Below are 16,883 nucleotides of genomic sequence, written 5' to 3'. Positions count from 1 at the left end.
TCGCAAAAACACAGGAGAAATCGTGAACTTATACATTCCAGCTTCATAATCTTGCTTTTTTTAAGTGTCCAGGAGATTTTTTTCTTATCATCCTGTTTCTTTTCCTTATTATACTACCTAATGTAACATGTTTGTTCCCTCTAAAGCCTCTTTTCATCCAATTGTTTTTATATTTAGTCATTTTACAAAGTAAAACTCAACTCACGTTTGCACTTTCAAAACACAACTTCCACAAATAACAAATAACATAACTAATCTTTGTTTGTAAACAAAACATAAGCAGAAATGTCACTCCTCTGATCGTCAAAAAATACCAGACCTTCTTGATTTTTTTGTTACAAAAGGTGTATCCCGAGATTTTGTGACAATCGAGCAATCTCTGGACCTTTCCTCAGACCACTCACCTGTAATTTTAACGATCGCTTCAAATGTTATATTTAAACCTATTCCACCACATTTGTGCAACAAAAATACAGATTGGAATTATTTTCGTGAATTAATGGATCAAAATTTAAAGATTTCTGTGTGTTTGAAGAGCGAAGAAGATTTAAATCTTGCTGTTGAACATTTCAACAAAACAGTTCAAGACTCCGCTTGGAGAGCAACTCCAGACCAGAATAAACATACCGTAATTTAAAATCAGGAATACACTATCCAATTGAAATTAATAGGAAAATAGCCGAAAAACGCCGACTCCGTAGAATATGGCAAAACTCTAGAGACCAGACGGATAAAAGAAATCTAAACAGGGCCACTCAACAACTGAAAAGGTTACTGTTTAAATTAAACAATGACAGATTTCAAGATTTCACATCAAACCTTTCTCCATCTGAAGCTAGTGACTACTCCCTTTGGAAAGTTACAAAAAACTTAAAATGTCCACAAATTTGCATTCCACCTATTCTAAAAGAAGACGGTTCTTGGGCCAAAAATAACATCGAGAAAGCAGATGTATTTGCTTCATACTTCAAGGAAGTGTTCAAGCCATATAATATTAATTCAAATGTTGAGCAAGAAATTTTGGAATTCCTCGATTCTCCAAATCAACTTGATTTACCAATAAAATTGTTCACACCATCTGAAGTAGCTAAAGTAATAAAAGACGATTTAAACGGCAAAAAAGCCCCCGGTTATGATCTGATAACAGGTAAAGTGGTGAAAGAGCTTCCTAGAAAAGGAATAGTTTTCCTTACAGTACTTTTCAATGCAGTTTTACGCCTTGAATACTTCCCAATACAGTGGAAGGTTTCACAAATTGTTGTTATTCCGAAACCTGGTAAACCTTTAAATCAAGCATCCTCGTATCGGCCTATATCCCTTCTTCCTGTGGTTTCCAAAGTTTTTGAAAAACTTTTCTTAAAAAGACTCCAAATTATAATTGATGAAAAAGAATTGTTGCCTTCCCATCAGTTTGGATTCCGCCGAAGGCATTCTACCATTGAGCAAGTGCATAGAATAGTGAATGTAATCAAGGAAGATCTTGAAAATAAACGTTTTTGTTCATCTGCTTTTTTGGACGTAGCCCAGGCGTTTGATAAAGTCTGGCACACAGGATTATTGTTCAAAATTAAAACTTTGTTGCCCCATACATACTATGGAGTGTTGAAATCGTATTTGTCCAAACGCTTTTTTCAAATTAAATATCAAGATATAGTTACAGATGTGCATGAAATTGAATCAGGTGTACCACAAGGCAGTGTTCTTGGACCTATTTTGTATATTTTGTTCACTTATGACCTTCCAAGTACTCAGGGTATTACGGTTGCAACATTTGCAGACGACACTGCTTTTTTATCATCAAATCAGGATCCTATTCTGGCATCATCAAACCTTCAGGCTGCATTAGACGATTTGTCTCAGTGGCTACAGAATTGGAAAATTAAAGTAAATGAAACCAAATCCGTTCAAGTTACATTTACTATGTCTACAAGAACTTGTCCCCCAGTAACATTGAATAATGTCATGCTTCCACAATCCAACGAAGTTAAGTACCTTGGTATGCATCTCGACAGACGGCTTACATGGCATTCACACATTTGGAACAAACGACTTCATTTAAATTTAAAAACAAACAAACTAAATTGGCTCATTGGTCGAAATTCAAAATTATCTGTTGAAAATAAATTACTTTTATACAAAATTATATTGAAACCTATTTGGACCTACGGTATCCAACTCTGGGGAACCACTTCCAACTCAAACATAGAAATAGTTCAAAGGTTTCAATCGAAAACACTGAGAAAAATTTTACAAGCACCTTGGTTTGTCACAAATAAAGTAATTCATCAAGATACGAAATTACCCTATGTTAAAGAAGAAATAAAGAAACGAAGTGAAAAATACCAAAGAAAATTAGAAACCCATCCAAATTTCCTGGCTGTTAACCTCCTCGACAATAGTGAAGCTACATATAGGCTCAAAAGAGTCAATCCAATAGACCTTCCAAATCGTTTTTAGTTAAACTTTTTAAAAGGTTTTGTATGTTAGTGCACTTGATGGAGTGTAACTAACCCATGTTAAAATGGTTATTGAATTTACTTATTATTCTAGTATTGAATAGATTGTAAATAAATACTTGTAAAAAAAAAAAAAAATAAATAAATCAGGTGACATGTACAGACAGACCAAGGGAAGAAAATTATCAGGTTAGCCAACGGTATCAACAGAAAGCTTTTAGTAATTGAGTATATGACAATACGTTGTTGTTGGTTGCTAGGTGACTATGCAAACATTTTTTCAAAACATTATTTCTATATTATTTTTTATTCGAGTATGTATGTATTATATATAATTTTAATCACAAAATCCTAACCAATAAAAGCAATCAAAAACAAAATTTTTCAAAATTTTAGGTTTTTGGCCGTGCATCTCCCCTTATCCCAGGAGGGTACCTAGTTTTGGCCTTAATGTTTGCCTATTTTTTGCACATTTGCAAGGTTTTATTAAAACGGATCTGAGAAGCTTAAAAACAATGTTAATTATACTGTTCTATATACCATTTTGTTTGGAAAATCATGGGCTTCAATATTATGCATAAAACATAAGGAACATTTGTTACAAAAAAATCTTTTAGGTAAAAAAAAATTTTTTTTGAAAATTTTCAAAAAAAAAATAAGTTCGCGCTCAATGAAGTTGTATAAATTATAGGCCTATAAATATTTGAAGATAGCCACTTTGTTCTAAATTTTATGAGGATTACAAATATATAGTCATATAAGGAAGTAGATCTGCAAATAAATAAGTTATGGGCAAAAAACAGATTTCGGTACATAGCGTTTAGCTAAGAATGCATAGCCTAACCATAGCTAGGAATCTGGCTGATAATTTACATCAATATCACTACCTACTTCTTCAGGATCATCAACCAGCCCTTCAAAATCACTTAAATCTTCTTATAATGCACCACGTATATCACTACTTTTGATTTTTAACTCTAAAACAATGATAAACATAATAAAACACATCAGTCATCGGTCCAAGGTTAACTAACCTGTTTACAAATATGCACGTCAGCTGTCTGCTACAATTACGATCGGCTCGGAGAACATACAGCGCTTAGAGACAGACCTTTAGAAAGCTTAGAATGTAACGAAAAGAACGATACCTAACTCGATCCAGTTCAATCCGATTTTGTCAGTCATAGAGCCTTTGCTGTAAACAGTGTTTGTGAGTCGAAAAATCGACACAAAACACTACACAAAGTGTGTTGTGTCGATTTTTCGACACATAACACTCGGAGGGTTATAGAAAATCTGTTGACATTATCACAATTTGGTATGATAAATGCATACATGCATGTTGTATAGTCAATTATACTCAACCATGCCACATTCATGTTTGAAAGAAAAATGAAATAAACTCTTATCTTGTAGTGTTCCAAGTTCTTTTAGTCCTTTATAGATTAATTCCAAGTCATAAAATCATTCTCACAGTCTACAATTAATTTTATATTTAATATTAACCAGGTAAAATAATACAATTTTTACAATTTTGCCTGTTTGAATCAGATTTTTGGGCCAGTGCAGCAGATACTCAAGTTCTCCACTATAGAGGAGTTGGTGGAGCGAGCTAACAACACGAGCTACGGACTGGCAGCTGGCATCGTAACCAACGACCTCAACAAAGCTCTGGCATTTGCTAGAGCAGTGCAAGCTGGCTCTGTGTGGTGTGTTAAGAGTCCTTAGAGGCTAGCGGCCATCTTGGATAATTTCAAACTACTGCTAAAGAGTTATTTATCATCCCAAAATATTTTTTCAAACCCCAAAATGATTATAATTTAAATATCTAGTATACTGTGAGATTAGAAATGTGCTTTGTAGTTTTTAATTGTTCTTCAAGGGAGTTCATGGAAGCTAACGGCCATCTTGGATTTATTTATAATATAATAATACAATTTACCTCGTCACAGCTCTGAAGTTTCCGTGTATTATGGCCGTTTCGGCATCAAAATGCCATCCTGAGATATGTATATCCACCAGAATTGGCGTCGTCAAACTTTACACACACACGAAACACGATAAAAAACATTTAAAACATACAAAACAAGAGGCAGGCCTGTCGCGCACATGATGACCGATACGAGTACGGAAGCTGATGTGTTTCGTGTGTGTGTAAAGTTTGACGACGCCAATTCTGGTGGATATACATATCTGAGGATGTCATTTTGATGCCGAAACGGCCGTATTATACGGAAACTTCATCGCTGTGACGAGGTAATTATATTACTATATTATAATCATCAATTCAGCTTAGGGGCTAAACCATCTCTATTGATCTTTAATTTGCCTGTCATAAGAGCAATGTTAATTTTAAACAGCCGCTGAAGAGCTATTTACCGTCAACAAATATTTTTTATACTGTGGGATTAGAAATTTTCTTTGTAGTTCTTTAATTGTTTTATGAGTAAGAACGTCTAGGCTCCAAGGACTATTAATTTCTTACCCACATTAACTATGAATTTAAATTACTATAAACATAATCATGAAATATAAGTTCCTACAATCAATGTACCCTCACTACAGGGTAGCAGAGTGGTTACAATGTTTTTCTTCAAGTCTCAAGGTTGTTAGTTCAATTCCAAACAGAGTTGGTTTTGGAAGCATATGCCATTTGTCATTGGGCTATCTTATGCTATTATGCTATCTAACAAAAGGTCAACGTTACATAGTAAACAAATCAAAGTTCCATTTCAAAAATAAATTAAAATTTCAATGGCATAAGAATGTGCAAATTAAAAGAAAGAAATATTTTTGTGTGTAAAAGACCTTTTTTGGCAAAAAATTGCAAAAACTTAAATCAAACTGGGTGAAGCAAGGGGTGGGCGAGTACTAAAGTGGTCGAATATTTAAAAAAAAAGTATTTCAGTACTCACATCAACTCGAGCTTTTAATGAGTTTGCTTACCTTTTACTACTTAGTTGTTAAACTGAGAGAAGTATATTGCTTGGTTTGGATACCGCAAGGAAAAAAAACACCGTTGCAAACCTGCACACATAGCGAATTTCAGTTTGTCTGATTGGATTTTTGCTACAAAAAATTCAATAAACATTTAGCTGATATACATGTGATTTGCAGTTGGGAGGGGCCGTGGAGGGGAAAGTTTGGTTCAAGACTACCGTATGAAATAGTTCAAAATCTTTTATCGATTGTATAAACAAAATTCAATTGCACCGCTTTCGTCATATAAAAGTATGTATTTTTTAAATTGTATTTTGGTAAGTGTGGTAAAACTTTGATATGCTATTAAGTAGGTACAATATGAGTAGAACCCTTGACTATACACAGAATATACTTCCCATGTAATGTAAAAATTTGAAGCCAAAAAAACTTTGTGCAGTCTGTTGAGATGGTCACCAACTAATGACAATATTCTGTGTTAAGTGATAAATCAATCAGCTGTTTGCTATGATACTGCAATGGTTTTAATTAATATTCAACCCAATACACTAGTAGACTCTGGTGAGATGGTCCCGCGAACTTCATCTATTTTCTTGGCTTCAAACTTTCATTACACATGGGAAGTCTATGTAACACAATGGACGTATGAAACTGTATGGTTCTTTACTTTAAGTAAGTTACGCTTATTTAAAAGAGTATTTATTTGAAAAAAACCTACGTATATTTAAATTAGTGATGTGCGATACGTATCGTATCGTATCGTAATATCGCGATACGCGAGGGACGATACGATATTTCGATACGATATTTGAAAAACGATACATATCGTATCGCCTAAAATGATATTTGTATTTATATCGGCACACAGAGCGATACGATTCATGCCAAAACGATATTTTTAAGCTTTTTTTGTGCAGGCCGGGCAAACTGCAAAATCTGTACTCTGTGGATGTGTAGTTTGAAATAGGAGTTTTTGACGTCTGTATTTTTGGTTTTTACTTGATAATGTACCAGTCCCATCCCAGTCCAGTCCATTTCCACTAGCGTGCTATTTAGCACTAGCAGTGCAGAGTGTGGGAACTGTCTGTGGCAATTACATTAATGTATCTGCAATCCTCAAATGCTATGGGAAGGATAGGGAAACAGGTCCATGACATAGGGAGTTGTGAAGGAAGTAGTAAAGGCGAGCAGTGTGGAGTGTGGAAATGGATTAATGATTAATGTATCTGCAATACTAAGACTGTTTTCAGAGTAAACTAATGATTTTCCCCGAGCAAAGCTTGGTCCCCAGGTACTTATTAAAATTTGCCGTTTCTAGGTTAGGTAGGGGAGGGGGGAAACGATACTTTTCGATATTTTTGACGATACGATTCGCGTATCGCGATACAGACGCCCGATTCAATATGGCGAAACGATATTTTTTCCCGATACGTATCGTATCGCTGTATCGCGATAGGTGTCCGTATCGCCCATCACTAATTTAAATAATGTTGCATGAGGGTGCACTGTAAAGCAACAAATCAGTTGGTTGACATTGGTGTAATATCAAATAGATGTGATTTAGGCTACCCAAAAAGCTCTATTATCCCTGAAGCTCATTATACCAATCGATTATTACTTGAATTTTATTTATGCTATAGAGGTTATAGAACAAGGCCTAAAGCATTAGTTTTTTCTTGAAATTATAAACTGCAAGCTTAATTTGAAATCGGTTTGTAAATGGCTACAAAATACCTCATTTATTATTCTTGGAAGCTTTATTTTTATACTAGCAGAGTACCCGTCCCTCGTAAGGGGTTGGTGTACAAGTATTAAATGCTTATTGCAGTTATACTCGGGCTTTGTGTTTTCAATGGGGGAGGACACGGTTTGAGAAAATTTGGTTCTTTTAATTTACGGTACCGGTATGCTATAGTTTAACACATCTACCATAGCCGTAATGTTCTACCACTGCACCTAAACAATAGAAAAAAATAAATTATCAAACATTCGCACAATATCACTAATTATTTATAAATCAAAAAATAAACATAGCTGTAAAAAATCCTATTTTGTCAGTTTCTGTTGTGTATCACAGCTTTTTGTTGCTGCTTGGTTCAAATTAGCCGTTGTCATAGATGAAAAAAATAATAGCGCTGCACCCTTTGGTAAACCCTATAACTTTTTAATGCTATTGATTATCATAGAACCACCTTGTGTAGTGAAACAGCTGGCAAAATTATTTAATTAATTTAAAATACGAATACTGGTAAGGTTGACATGGGAATCTCCAGAGCCACTGGGGCGGAGCTGGAAAGGATCTTTGAGATCAGAGTATGTCTATATGTTAATCGGGAACGTAAGCTATCATCATACCAAATTTCAGCTCAATCCAACCAGTAGTTAAAGCGTGATTGAACTTCAAACAAACACAAAATTTCACATCTTAATACATAAAAGAAAGTTGTGTTGGTTACAGCGTTTATAACCAGAAAACTACTGAACCAATTGGCATGAAAATTTACAGGGATATTCCTTAGGTACTAGAATAACATAATAGCCTGTTTCCGTTTCAAAAACCCTTAAGGGAAGCGTCCTATGGCCCTTTGCAGTTTACATGTTAATCTTATGGAAGAATGTTTTATTTTGATTAACATGCCATGTTTGTCATTTCTTGATTAAATTAAATTAAGGAAACAGCTGTTGTAATGATAACCTAATTTTTAAAAACAAATCTATTCATAACAAATGAGAGCTATCAAATAGGTTTCTATTCCATTTGTTTTTTACAAATATTTGTTGTTAAATGTAACTGAAGGCAAGTGAGCGCAGCGAACGAGCTCCAACCTAAAGGTGAGTGAGCGTAGCGAACGAACTTCAACCAGGACGTGATTGAGCCATGCGAACGAGCTCATCTTGAAAATGAACGAGCATTTGACATAAAACCACATTAGGACAGGACGACGTCTGTCGGGCCAGCTAGTTTATAATAATAGTAAAGCAATCATGCAAAGCTCAAAGCTTGCAATTTTTTTTTTTTTTTGTCCACTTACATTTTACAATTCACTAGGCGAAATATTATAACATATTTATTAAATTATCTCTTTATGCTATGTACTGCTTGTCATAACATTTTACAAATTACTGGTAATTTTGAAACAGTTTAATACAAATAATAAATTTTATATTCCTTTAAAGTTTTAACTATTCATATCAGCTTAAAAAATTAACGATATAGATTTACAATATAGATGTTACATTCCTATTCTATAATCTATGACATGAGATACCAAATGTGCTAAAGCTTATATAGCAATAGGTACTCCTTCCTGATAATTTATAAATAATTTAGTATATTGAATCGTTATTATGTGCCTATTGGTTACGGAGAAAATGTAAAAAAATTTTAATTTTAAAATTTCCATTTTATTCTTATGGAAAAAAAGTAAACTGTTGTAATGTAGTTTGCTTGTTTATGAACATATTTTGATCAAACTATTAACATAAAAAAAACTCAATTTTTTATGCGATTTTCTTTAACTTGGTGTTGTTTGATACCAAAATAAAGCTCATCAAACAGGCAAAACAGACCTCGGCTTCGCCTGGCGCATTAAACTTGAGCTCGGACCAAAAAGAGTCACTTAGGCCCTAGTAACGAAATATACTTTTTATTTTTCATCTAATCAAAACTGTATTTTTCTATTTAAAATATTTTCCAGGGTGAATTGTTTCAACATAGTGACATACCAGGCACCGTTTGGCGGGTACAAAGAATCTGGGTTTGGAAAAGACATGTAAGTTAAACTGTTTTTTTTTCATTATAATGAAATTAGAGGGATCTTGAATTATTTCATTGAAAGTTGTAGTTATAACAGACACACAAAACTACATAATTATTTACATAATACAGATATTAAGGGGTGAATATACAGTGTGATTGAAAAGTTCCAAAACGGTGTAATATATTTTACCATTATAGATCAAGTAATGAGACTTCGAATATCAATAATAACCATCAATGTCTACTCTTTTAAGCTATTATCACTTTTTTATCTCCGAATGGCGTGGCCCACGAGGAGTCAGAGAAAATTCTTAAATAGCAGCATATTTTTTATATAGGTACTGTTCTTTTATGTGATTTTACCTACGACTGTTTCTGTTTTTTAAGCTAGTCGTTTCAATTCAATTCTTAGAATTGAAAACATTCACTTAACATTAATGGTTTTACTTAACAACACAAGTGACCAATGAGGTTCAAGGATTGAGAGAATTAAAAATTGTAAGAAGTAAAATTGTAATGCTTTGAACTTCAACTAATCAGCTGTTTACCATTCAAGTTTTTAATGATCGGTACAATTAGTGGTTTGTACTGTTACATAATAGTATAGCCTATAATATCTTTATATATAGTAGCCTACCTTTGCTATTAAAGGACTCTATGATACATAAGGCTGTGGTGTGAGGTGTACTATTTTTGTAACTCAATGTAGGAAGAACTAACTTATGATGATGTAATAAATGTACTTCAATGCTTAAGCATGGTGTATTAATATTATCCAAGTTAATCTTGTTTAATTATAAATATTACTTAAGTAATATTGAACATGGTGTAGGTGTGGCGTAGGTGTTATTTTTTCATCTACATAACATCGATGTTAAAGACTTTGTTATAGAAATGTAAATGAATTGGAAACTAACCTAACATGGATTTCAAGCCGCCGCGTGGGTTAGTAATTGATTCAAATGATTCAAATGATTCAAATGATTCAAATGATTTATTTGGCCATTCAGTTCATATACAGGACAATAGGCTACGTCAATACAATAAATAATAAATAACATGCCAAGCTTCTTCTAGCATTCTTGACTGACAAAATTAAATTGAAAGCTGAAAAAAAAAAACACATGCAGGATCTCAAAAACATGCAAAGCAGTGCATGCAACTAAAAATACAAATAAAATGAAAACCACATGCTGCAAGCCATGCAAGGCAGAGAAAAATAAATACGATAATGACGATAATGTTGCTAACAATTGGACATTATTTAAACAAAAGTTCAAAAACTTTCTGCTCGCCTCAGGGAATGAAAGCAAAGAAGACAAGGTGAAAATAGCTATGCTGCTAAATTGCATAGGTGATGAAGGTATAGAAATCTACAACACATTTAAACCCGAAGAAGCTGATACACTGCAGAAGGTAAATGAACAGTTTGATAATTATTTCATGCCCAAGAAGAATATTGTATATAACAGGTATAAATTTTTTACAAGAATTCAGCAAGAAAATGAATCAATTGAACATTTTGTAACTGCTCTGAAGAGTCTAGCAAAGCCGTGTGAGTTTAAAGAAGACGAGGAGAGTCTAATTCGTGATCGTGTAGTGATTGGTATAGTGGATAAACAGCTTCAAGAAGTACTTCTTCGAGAAAGTGACCTAACCTTGACTAAAGCTTTAAATCAGTGTCGAGCCGCTGAACTAAGTAGACAGCAAGCGCAAATAATGCAAGGTAAGGTAGGCCTAAGTTCATATAATAGCATAGGCTTACATGCCATTAATAATACAAGACCTAAGTCGTACAATAATGGAAGAAGTTTTAATTCTCAGAATAAAGCTAGTAATACTAGGCCTAATCAAAAACAAAGCTACCAGTCTTCTACAGTACGTGAAGATAAAAAGACAGCTCAAACATACAAGTGTTATAAGTGTGGAACTGAACATACAAAGGCTAACTGTCCAGCGTACGGAAGAACGTGTAAAAAATGTGGACTTAAGAATCATTATGCCATTGGTTGTCAAAGAAGTGCCAATAAAAGTAAGCCAAATCATAATAAAACTGTTCATGAAGCTAAGCTAGGGCTAGAGGAAATGGAAGATATTTTTATAAGTGCCCTATTCCAAGAAGACACAAGTTCACAGTCCAGTCCGCAGCATGCAGCCCAAGGAGGAGTCCAGTTCAAAGATGTGTCCAGAGAGGTCGTCGAGAAGATCAACAGCATGGAGAACAATAAAGTGAAAGTGTCATCGTGGATGCAACAAGTTAAAATTAATAATCAAAGTGTTAGTTTTAAACTAGATAGTGGTGCTGAGTGCAATGTGTTACCTGAACATGTAATGGATCAGTTGCAGCTATCCAAGGTCAGTTTAGAGCCTAATTATAGCAAAATCCTAAGCTATGATAATCAGGAGTTAAAATGTTTAGGAAATGTAATTCTTGATTCGGAGGTCAATGGAGTCAAATACAAAATTAAATATGTAGTGGTCAAAACTAAAAGTGTTCCAATACTAGGGTTAAATGCTTGCATAAAGTTAAATTTACTTCAAAGAATTAATAATTTAGAGTTAGATTCAGAGAGTTTAGCGTCTAAAATGAAGTTTGTAGACAAGCATAAAGAAGTTTTTACTGGTATAGGTAAATTTCCTAGGAAATTACATCTCGAGCTCAAAGATGGTGCTAAACCTGTTGTAAATTCAGTCCGAAGAATTCCTGAATCAGTCAAGCCTAAGCTTAAAGAGGCCCTTGATAGGCTAACAGAATATAATGTAATTGAACCAGTTGATTATCCAACTGATTGGGTAAATAATATTGTAATAGTAGAAAAACCAGACAAGTCCTTACGAATATGTTTGGATCCAATTCAGCTTAATGAATGTGTAAAGTTAGATCCGTATCCAATTCCATCGTCAGATGAGTTAGAACTATTGTTACGAGGAAAGTCTTATTTTACAGTACTTGACATGAAAGATGGTTTTCATCAAATAGAATTAGACAATGAAAGTAGCTTGCTAACTACATTCATAACTCCTTTTGGAAAGTTTAAGTACAATAAACTACCATTCGGGTTACGAGTAAGTCCAGAAATTTTTCAAAGATATAATGTTCAAATGTTTGGTGACATTCCTAATGTAGGAATCTATTTTGATGATTTTATAATTGCTACGGAAACAGAAACAGAACATAACACAGTCTTAAATCATGTAATGGAAAGAGCGTTAAAAAACAATGTTAAGTTCAATGCTAAAAAGTTACAGTTTAAAGTAAGTAGTGTTAAGTATCTAGGCATGATATTTTCAAAAGAAGGTGTAACTCCAGAACCAGAACGTGTAAAAAGCATTATTGCATTAGAAGAGCCTAAAAGTAAAAAAGAGCTACAAAGTGTTTTAGGGGTAACTAACTATCTATCTAAGTTTGTTCATAACATGAGTCAGTTAACTGAACCTTTAAGACAACTTTTAAAGAAAAATGTTGATTTTGTTGGACAAAAGATCATACAAAAGCATTTGAGACACTTAAGTCTAAGATTGCTGAAGCGACATCGCTTAAAATATTTGATCCTAAAATAGATTGTGAAATTTTTGTTGATTCATCCAATTATGGGTATGGAGCATGTCTTTTACAGCAAGGCTGTCCGATAGCGTTTGCGTCTAAAGCACTAACCGATACAGAGTTAAGGTATCCAATAATAGATAAAGAAATGGCAGCTATGTGTTTTGCGTTGTCTAAGTATCATAAATTCATTTATGGTCAAAAGGTTACTGTGTATACTGACCATAAGCCTCTAGTTTCGATTGTTTCCAAGAACATGCATAAAGTTTCCAATAGGTTACAGAAGTTTAAACTAGAACTACTCAAGTATAACATTGAAGTAAAATACTTACCTGGTAAATCTAATGTACTAGCAGACTTATTGTCAAGGAAAGTTGATAAGAACATGAATGATAAGAATGATAGTTATTTAAACAGTGAACTTGAAAAATCTGTAATGGTACATAGTCTAAGTAATCAGTTAAGTATGTCTGAGAGTAAAAAGCTACAGTTTAAAATTGCTACTGAAAATGATGAAGTTTTGAACAAGGTTATCAAATACGTTAATGAAGGGTGGCCTGGTTATAAAGTATTGGATAATGCATTGAAACCCTATCATAAGATTAAGGATGAAATTTCCCATGAAAATGGTTTGCTATTTTTTGGTAACAAGATCATTGTTCCTTCTGTATTGCGACAAAGTATGCTAAACCTAATTCATGAATCACATCTTGGTGTAGTTAAATGCAAAGCTAGAGCAAGACAAATTTTGTTTTGGCCTAACATAAACAGGGACATTGAAAACCTAGTTTTAAGTTGTCAAATATGTGAAAAATATAGGTTTGCAAATGGCAAAGAACCATTGTTAAATCATGAAAAGGCTACTAGGCCTTGGCAGTTTGTATATAGTGACATACTAGAGTATGGTGGAAAAAATTATTTGGTTGTAAATGATGCTTATTCTAACTGGGTAGAATTAAGAAAGCTATTTGACAAATCAGCTAACAGTGTCATAAGAGTTCTAAAACATATTTTTTCGCAGTTTGGCGTACCAGATCGTTTTGTTTCAGATAATGTTCCTTTTAGTTCTCACATGTTTAAATCGTTTGCAAATGAATATAATTTTGAAAGTGTGACCAGTAGTCCTTTTTATCCAAGAAGTAATGGTAGATCTGAGAAAGCAGTGGCGATATGCAAAAATCTGTTGAGAAGGGCAAAGGACAGTGGTAAAGATATCGAATTGTTGCTATTGGATTATAGAAACACTCCCCTTAACAATGTTAATATTAGTCCAGCACAGTTATTTTTAAATAGAGTATTGAAGTCAAAAATGCCTATAAATACAAAGGCATTAAATCCAAAAATAGTTCATGTCAACAGAGATAGGTTAGATGAAAAATCTAAGTTGTATTACGATAGGACATCAAAGTCACTATGTCATTTTGATAAAGGTGATAATGTTTTGATTCAAAAAGGTAAAGAGTGGATAAGTGGTAAAGTCATTGAAAAGTTAAACTTTCCCCCCAGAAGTTATGTTGTTCAGGATAGATATGGTCAAGTGTATCGTAGAAATAGAATTATGTTAAGAAAGTGTTATTCTAAGGTTATTCAGTCTGATTATTCTGATCTAATCGCACAAACTAATTTTGGGTTAGAAAATATTGAAAGGCCTAATCAGAATGAGTTTGAGAATAATGTTAACATACCAGTACCAGTACCTAATGTTTTACCTAATAGGCCAGTAACAAACCAAACCACTAGATTCGGTCGAACCATCAGAAAGCCTAACCATTTGAAGGAATATGTTTAAGTCTGTCTGTTCATTTGTTTAATCAACATTTGTCTTTATGGATTTAAATCATTTTGATTAAAAAAGGAGGATGTTACATAATAGTATAGCCTATAATATCTTTATATATAGTAGCCTACCTTTGCTATTAAAGGACTCTATGATACATAAGGCTGTGGTGTGAGGTGTACTATTTTTGTAACTCAATGTAGGAAGAACTAACTTATGATGATGTAATAAATGTACTTCAATGCTTAAGCATGGTGTATTAATATTATCCAAGTTAATCTTGTTTAATTATAAATATTACTTAAGTAATATTGAACATGTACAATAGTGTTGCATCACTGTCAGTGGCAATGAGAGGTTATAAACAAAAACATAACCTCTCTTATAAGTTATGAGTAATGATTTTTAGTAATTAAAAAACAGTCGTAAGTAAAGTAGTGTATGCAACTCGCATAGATAGTCTTAACGGTACTCACAGAAGTTTTTAAGGCACTCGCCAAGGCTCGATTAACACTATCTTTACGATATCCTTGCGTTAACTACTATATCACAATCAGTAAGTGATTATTTATTTTTTTTACATATTAATTTGTATTTTATTTCTTTTATTGCTCTAACATTATTGCCATTGAAATGGCAGAGCATAACTATGAATTTTATATTGTTATCACTTTTGAAAAATAATGACATGTAAATAAATTGCATAGTTAACCTTTATAAAACATTTTCTGTTTCCAAAAATGTTTGATTATACTGACATTCTTGGCTATCTTTACCAGTATACCTTAAATAATGTAGAGTTATGAAGACCATAACTTTACATAGGTAATCAAAGGTATACTGGTACTAAGAGCTCAAAACATGTTTATAAGTTACAGTCAAAAATGTTAATCACAGACAAAAGAAATCCAGGTCCTTGAACTTCAAGTTAATAGTGTATTGTAGTACATTAAGTACAAATGAAAATTGACTTGGTAGAGTGAGACTTTTCTGAATTTTAAAACATCAATTTGTTTAAGTAGGCTATATTTCTATCATTCATAATAATGCTCAACCAATCGCTTTTCAGGGGTGAGGAGGCAATAGAAGACTACCTGAACATCAAAACAGTGACAATTGCCTTATCACAATAACTTTCTGTACTCCAATCAATGAACAAAAATCAGTCAAAAAATATGATCAACACAAGACAAAATACACAAATACCTGAAATACAAAACAAAAAAAGCTTCCAGGATGTCGATTGTTGATAAGTAGAGAAATTTGTTTTAATCTCGTTCAAAGGTGTTCCTTGTAAGAAAATATCTTCTGTACAGTCACCAAATATAGGACAAATATTATACAATGTTACAGCCTCATGTAAACTTCTTATTTATTTAATTAGTTTGCTTCCCAATCAACCACATGCACACTGTGACAAATCAGTTGTTTTCTAACAAAATTGCATTGCCTTCAGTTCAATGTAGTGTCACAATGATAGATTTTGCCTTCTTACTTAATAATTTACTGTGGTTAAATAATAATAAACATACAAGAAGTTAAAAAAGTTTTTTTACAAGTCTAAATTGTGTTTTCTTTTGCTCCTTCCTTATGCCAATTGGTGTGTCCTAACAGGGATTTTCAGGACAGAAATTTGAATTGTGGGATAGTACAGGCAAGCACATTATGCCACTTAGTTTTTCAGATGTTGCATGATATTAGGGTCTACCTCAAATTGAAGCAGAATAGAAGCAGAATCTCTTATGCAGCCCATAGGAGTACAAATAAGCCTTTAAGTTTCTTCTTCTTAAAATCAGTTGTTAATTGCTGAAAAGCTTTATAGTCCTCTGGGGTGGGTTTCTCATAGTATTCACTTTCGTTACAAGACCATACACTGTTGGATGAATTATAAATTTCCTTACATAAACACTGTAGTAAGCTGACAGATCTATCAGCTGACAGATGTTTTAAATATTTTATTGAATTTTGGTTGCTAAGAAGAAAAAAATTAACAAATAGATTCTTTTCCAACAAAAGTGGTTCATTTTTATTTGCACTAAACAATTATTTGTTAATTACTTTTAAAAATATGTTAAATTAAAACAATAATATTTAGTGGAAACCTCTTGACTTTATTTCAAGTATTCTCCTATTTAAAAGTGGTTCTTTCCATTAAAATTGGTGACCCCGATTTGAACACATCAAGAACACATAATGGAAGTCAATGAAGAAGTATTGACAAGACTAAAACTGATGGAAGAGCAAAACCAAGATCTCAGAAAACAACTTAATGATGTCATTGGAGTTGACTCTGAACATTCAAGACAAAATCATGATTCAGAAGAAGATTTTTTGGTTAATCCAATGAATCAGAAAATTCAAGAAAGAAACAATTCAGTAAATCCAAGACCGTCTGACAACACAACT

At 33.1% G+C, this 16,883-nt stretch overlaps 1 protein-coding gene across 1 annotated transcript in view; it reads left to right on the top strand.

The window, feature by feature from the left end:
* The window catches only part of LOC128983246 (aldehyde dehydrogenase 1A1-like), a 51,259-nt gene extending 35,230 nt beyond the window's left edge, over positions 1–16,029 (top strand). The window contains exons 10-12 of the mRNA XM_054402480.1: positions 4,008–4,165; positions 9,095–9,169; positions 15,547–16,029. Coding sequence (XP_054258455.1) covers positions 4,008–4,165; positions 9,095–9,169; positions 15,547–15,610 — 297 coding nt within the window. The 3' untranslated portion in view covers positions 15,611–16,029. The remainder of the gene's footprint in view (positions 1–4,007; positions 4,166–9,094; positions 9,170–15,546) is intronic.
* The last annotated feature ends 854 nt before the right edge of the window (positions 16,030–16,883 follow it).

This window comes from Macrosteles quadrilineatus, unplaced genomic scaffold (assembly GCF_028750875.1).
Source record: "Macrosteles quadrilineatus isolate MER2022 unplaced genomic scaffold, UCM_ALF_1.0 Scaffold_1__1_contigs__length_201487025, whole genome shotgun sequence".
In the NCBI taxonomy this organism is placed as follows: Eukaryota; Metazoa; Arthropoda; class Insecta; order Hemiptera; family Cicadellidae; genus Macrosteles; species Macrosteles quadrilineatus.
Note: the sequence above shows the minus strand (reverse complement) of the source record. Positions and strands in the feature narration are given on the sequence as shown.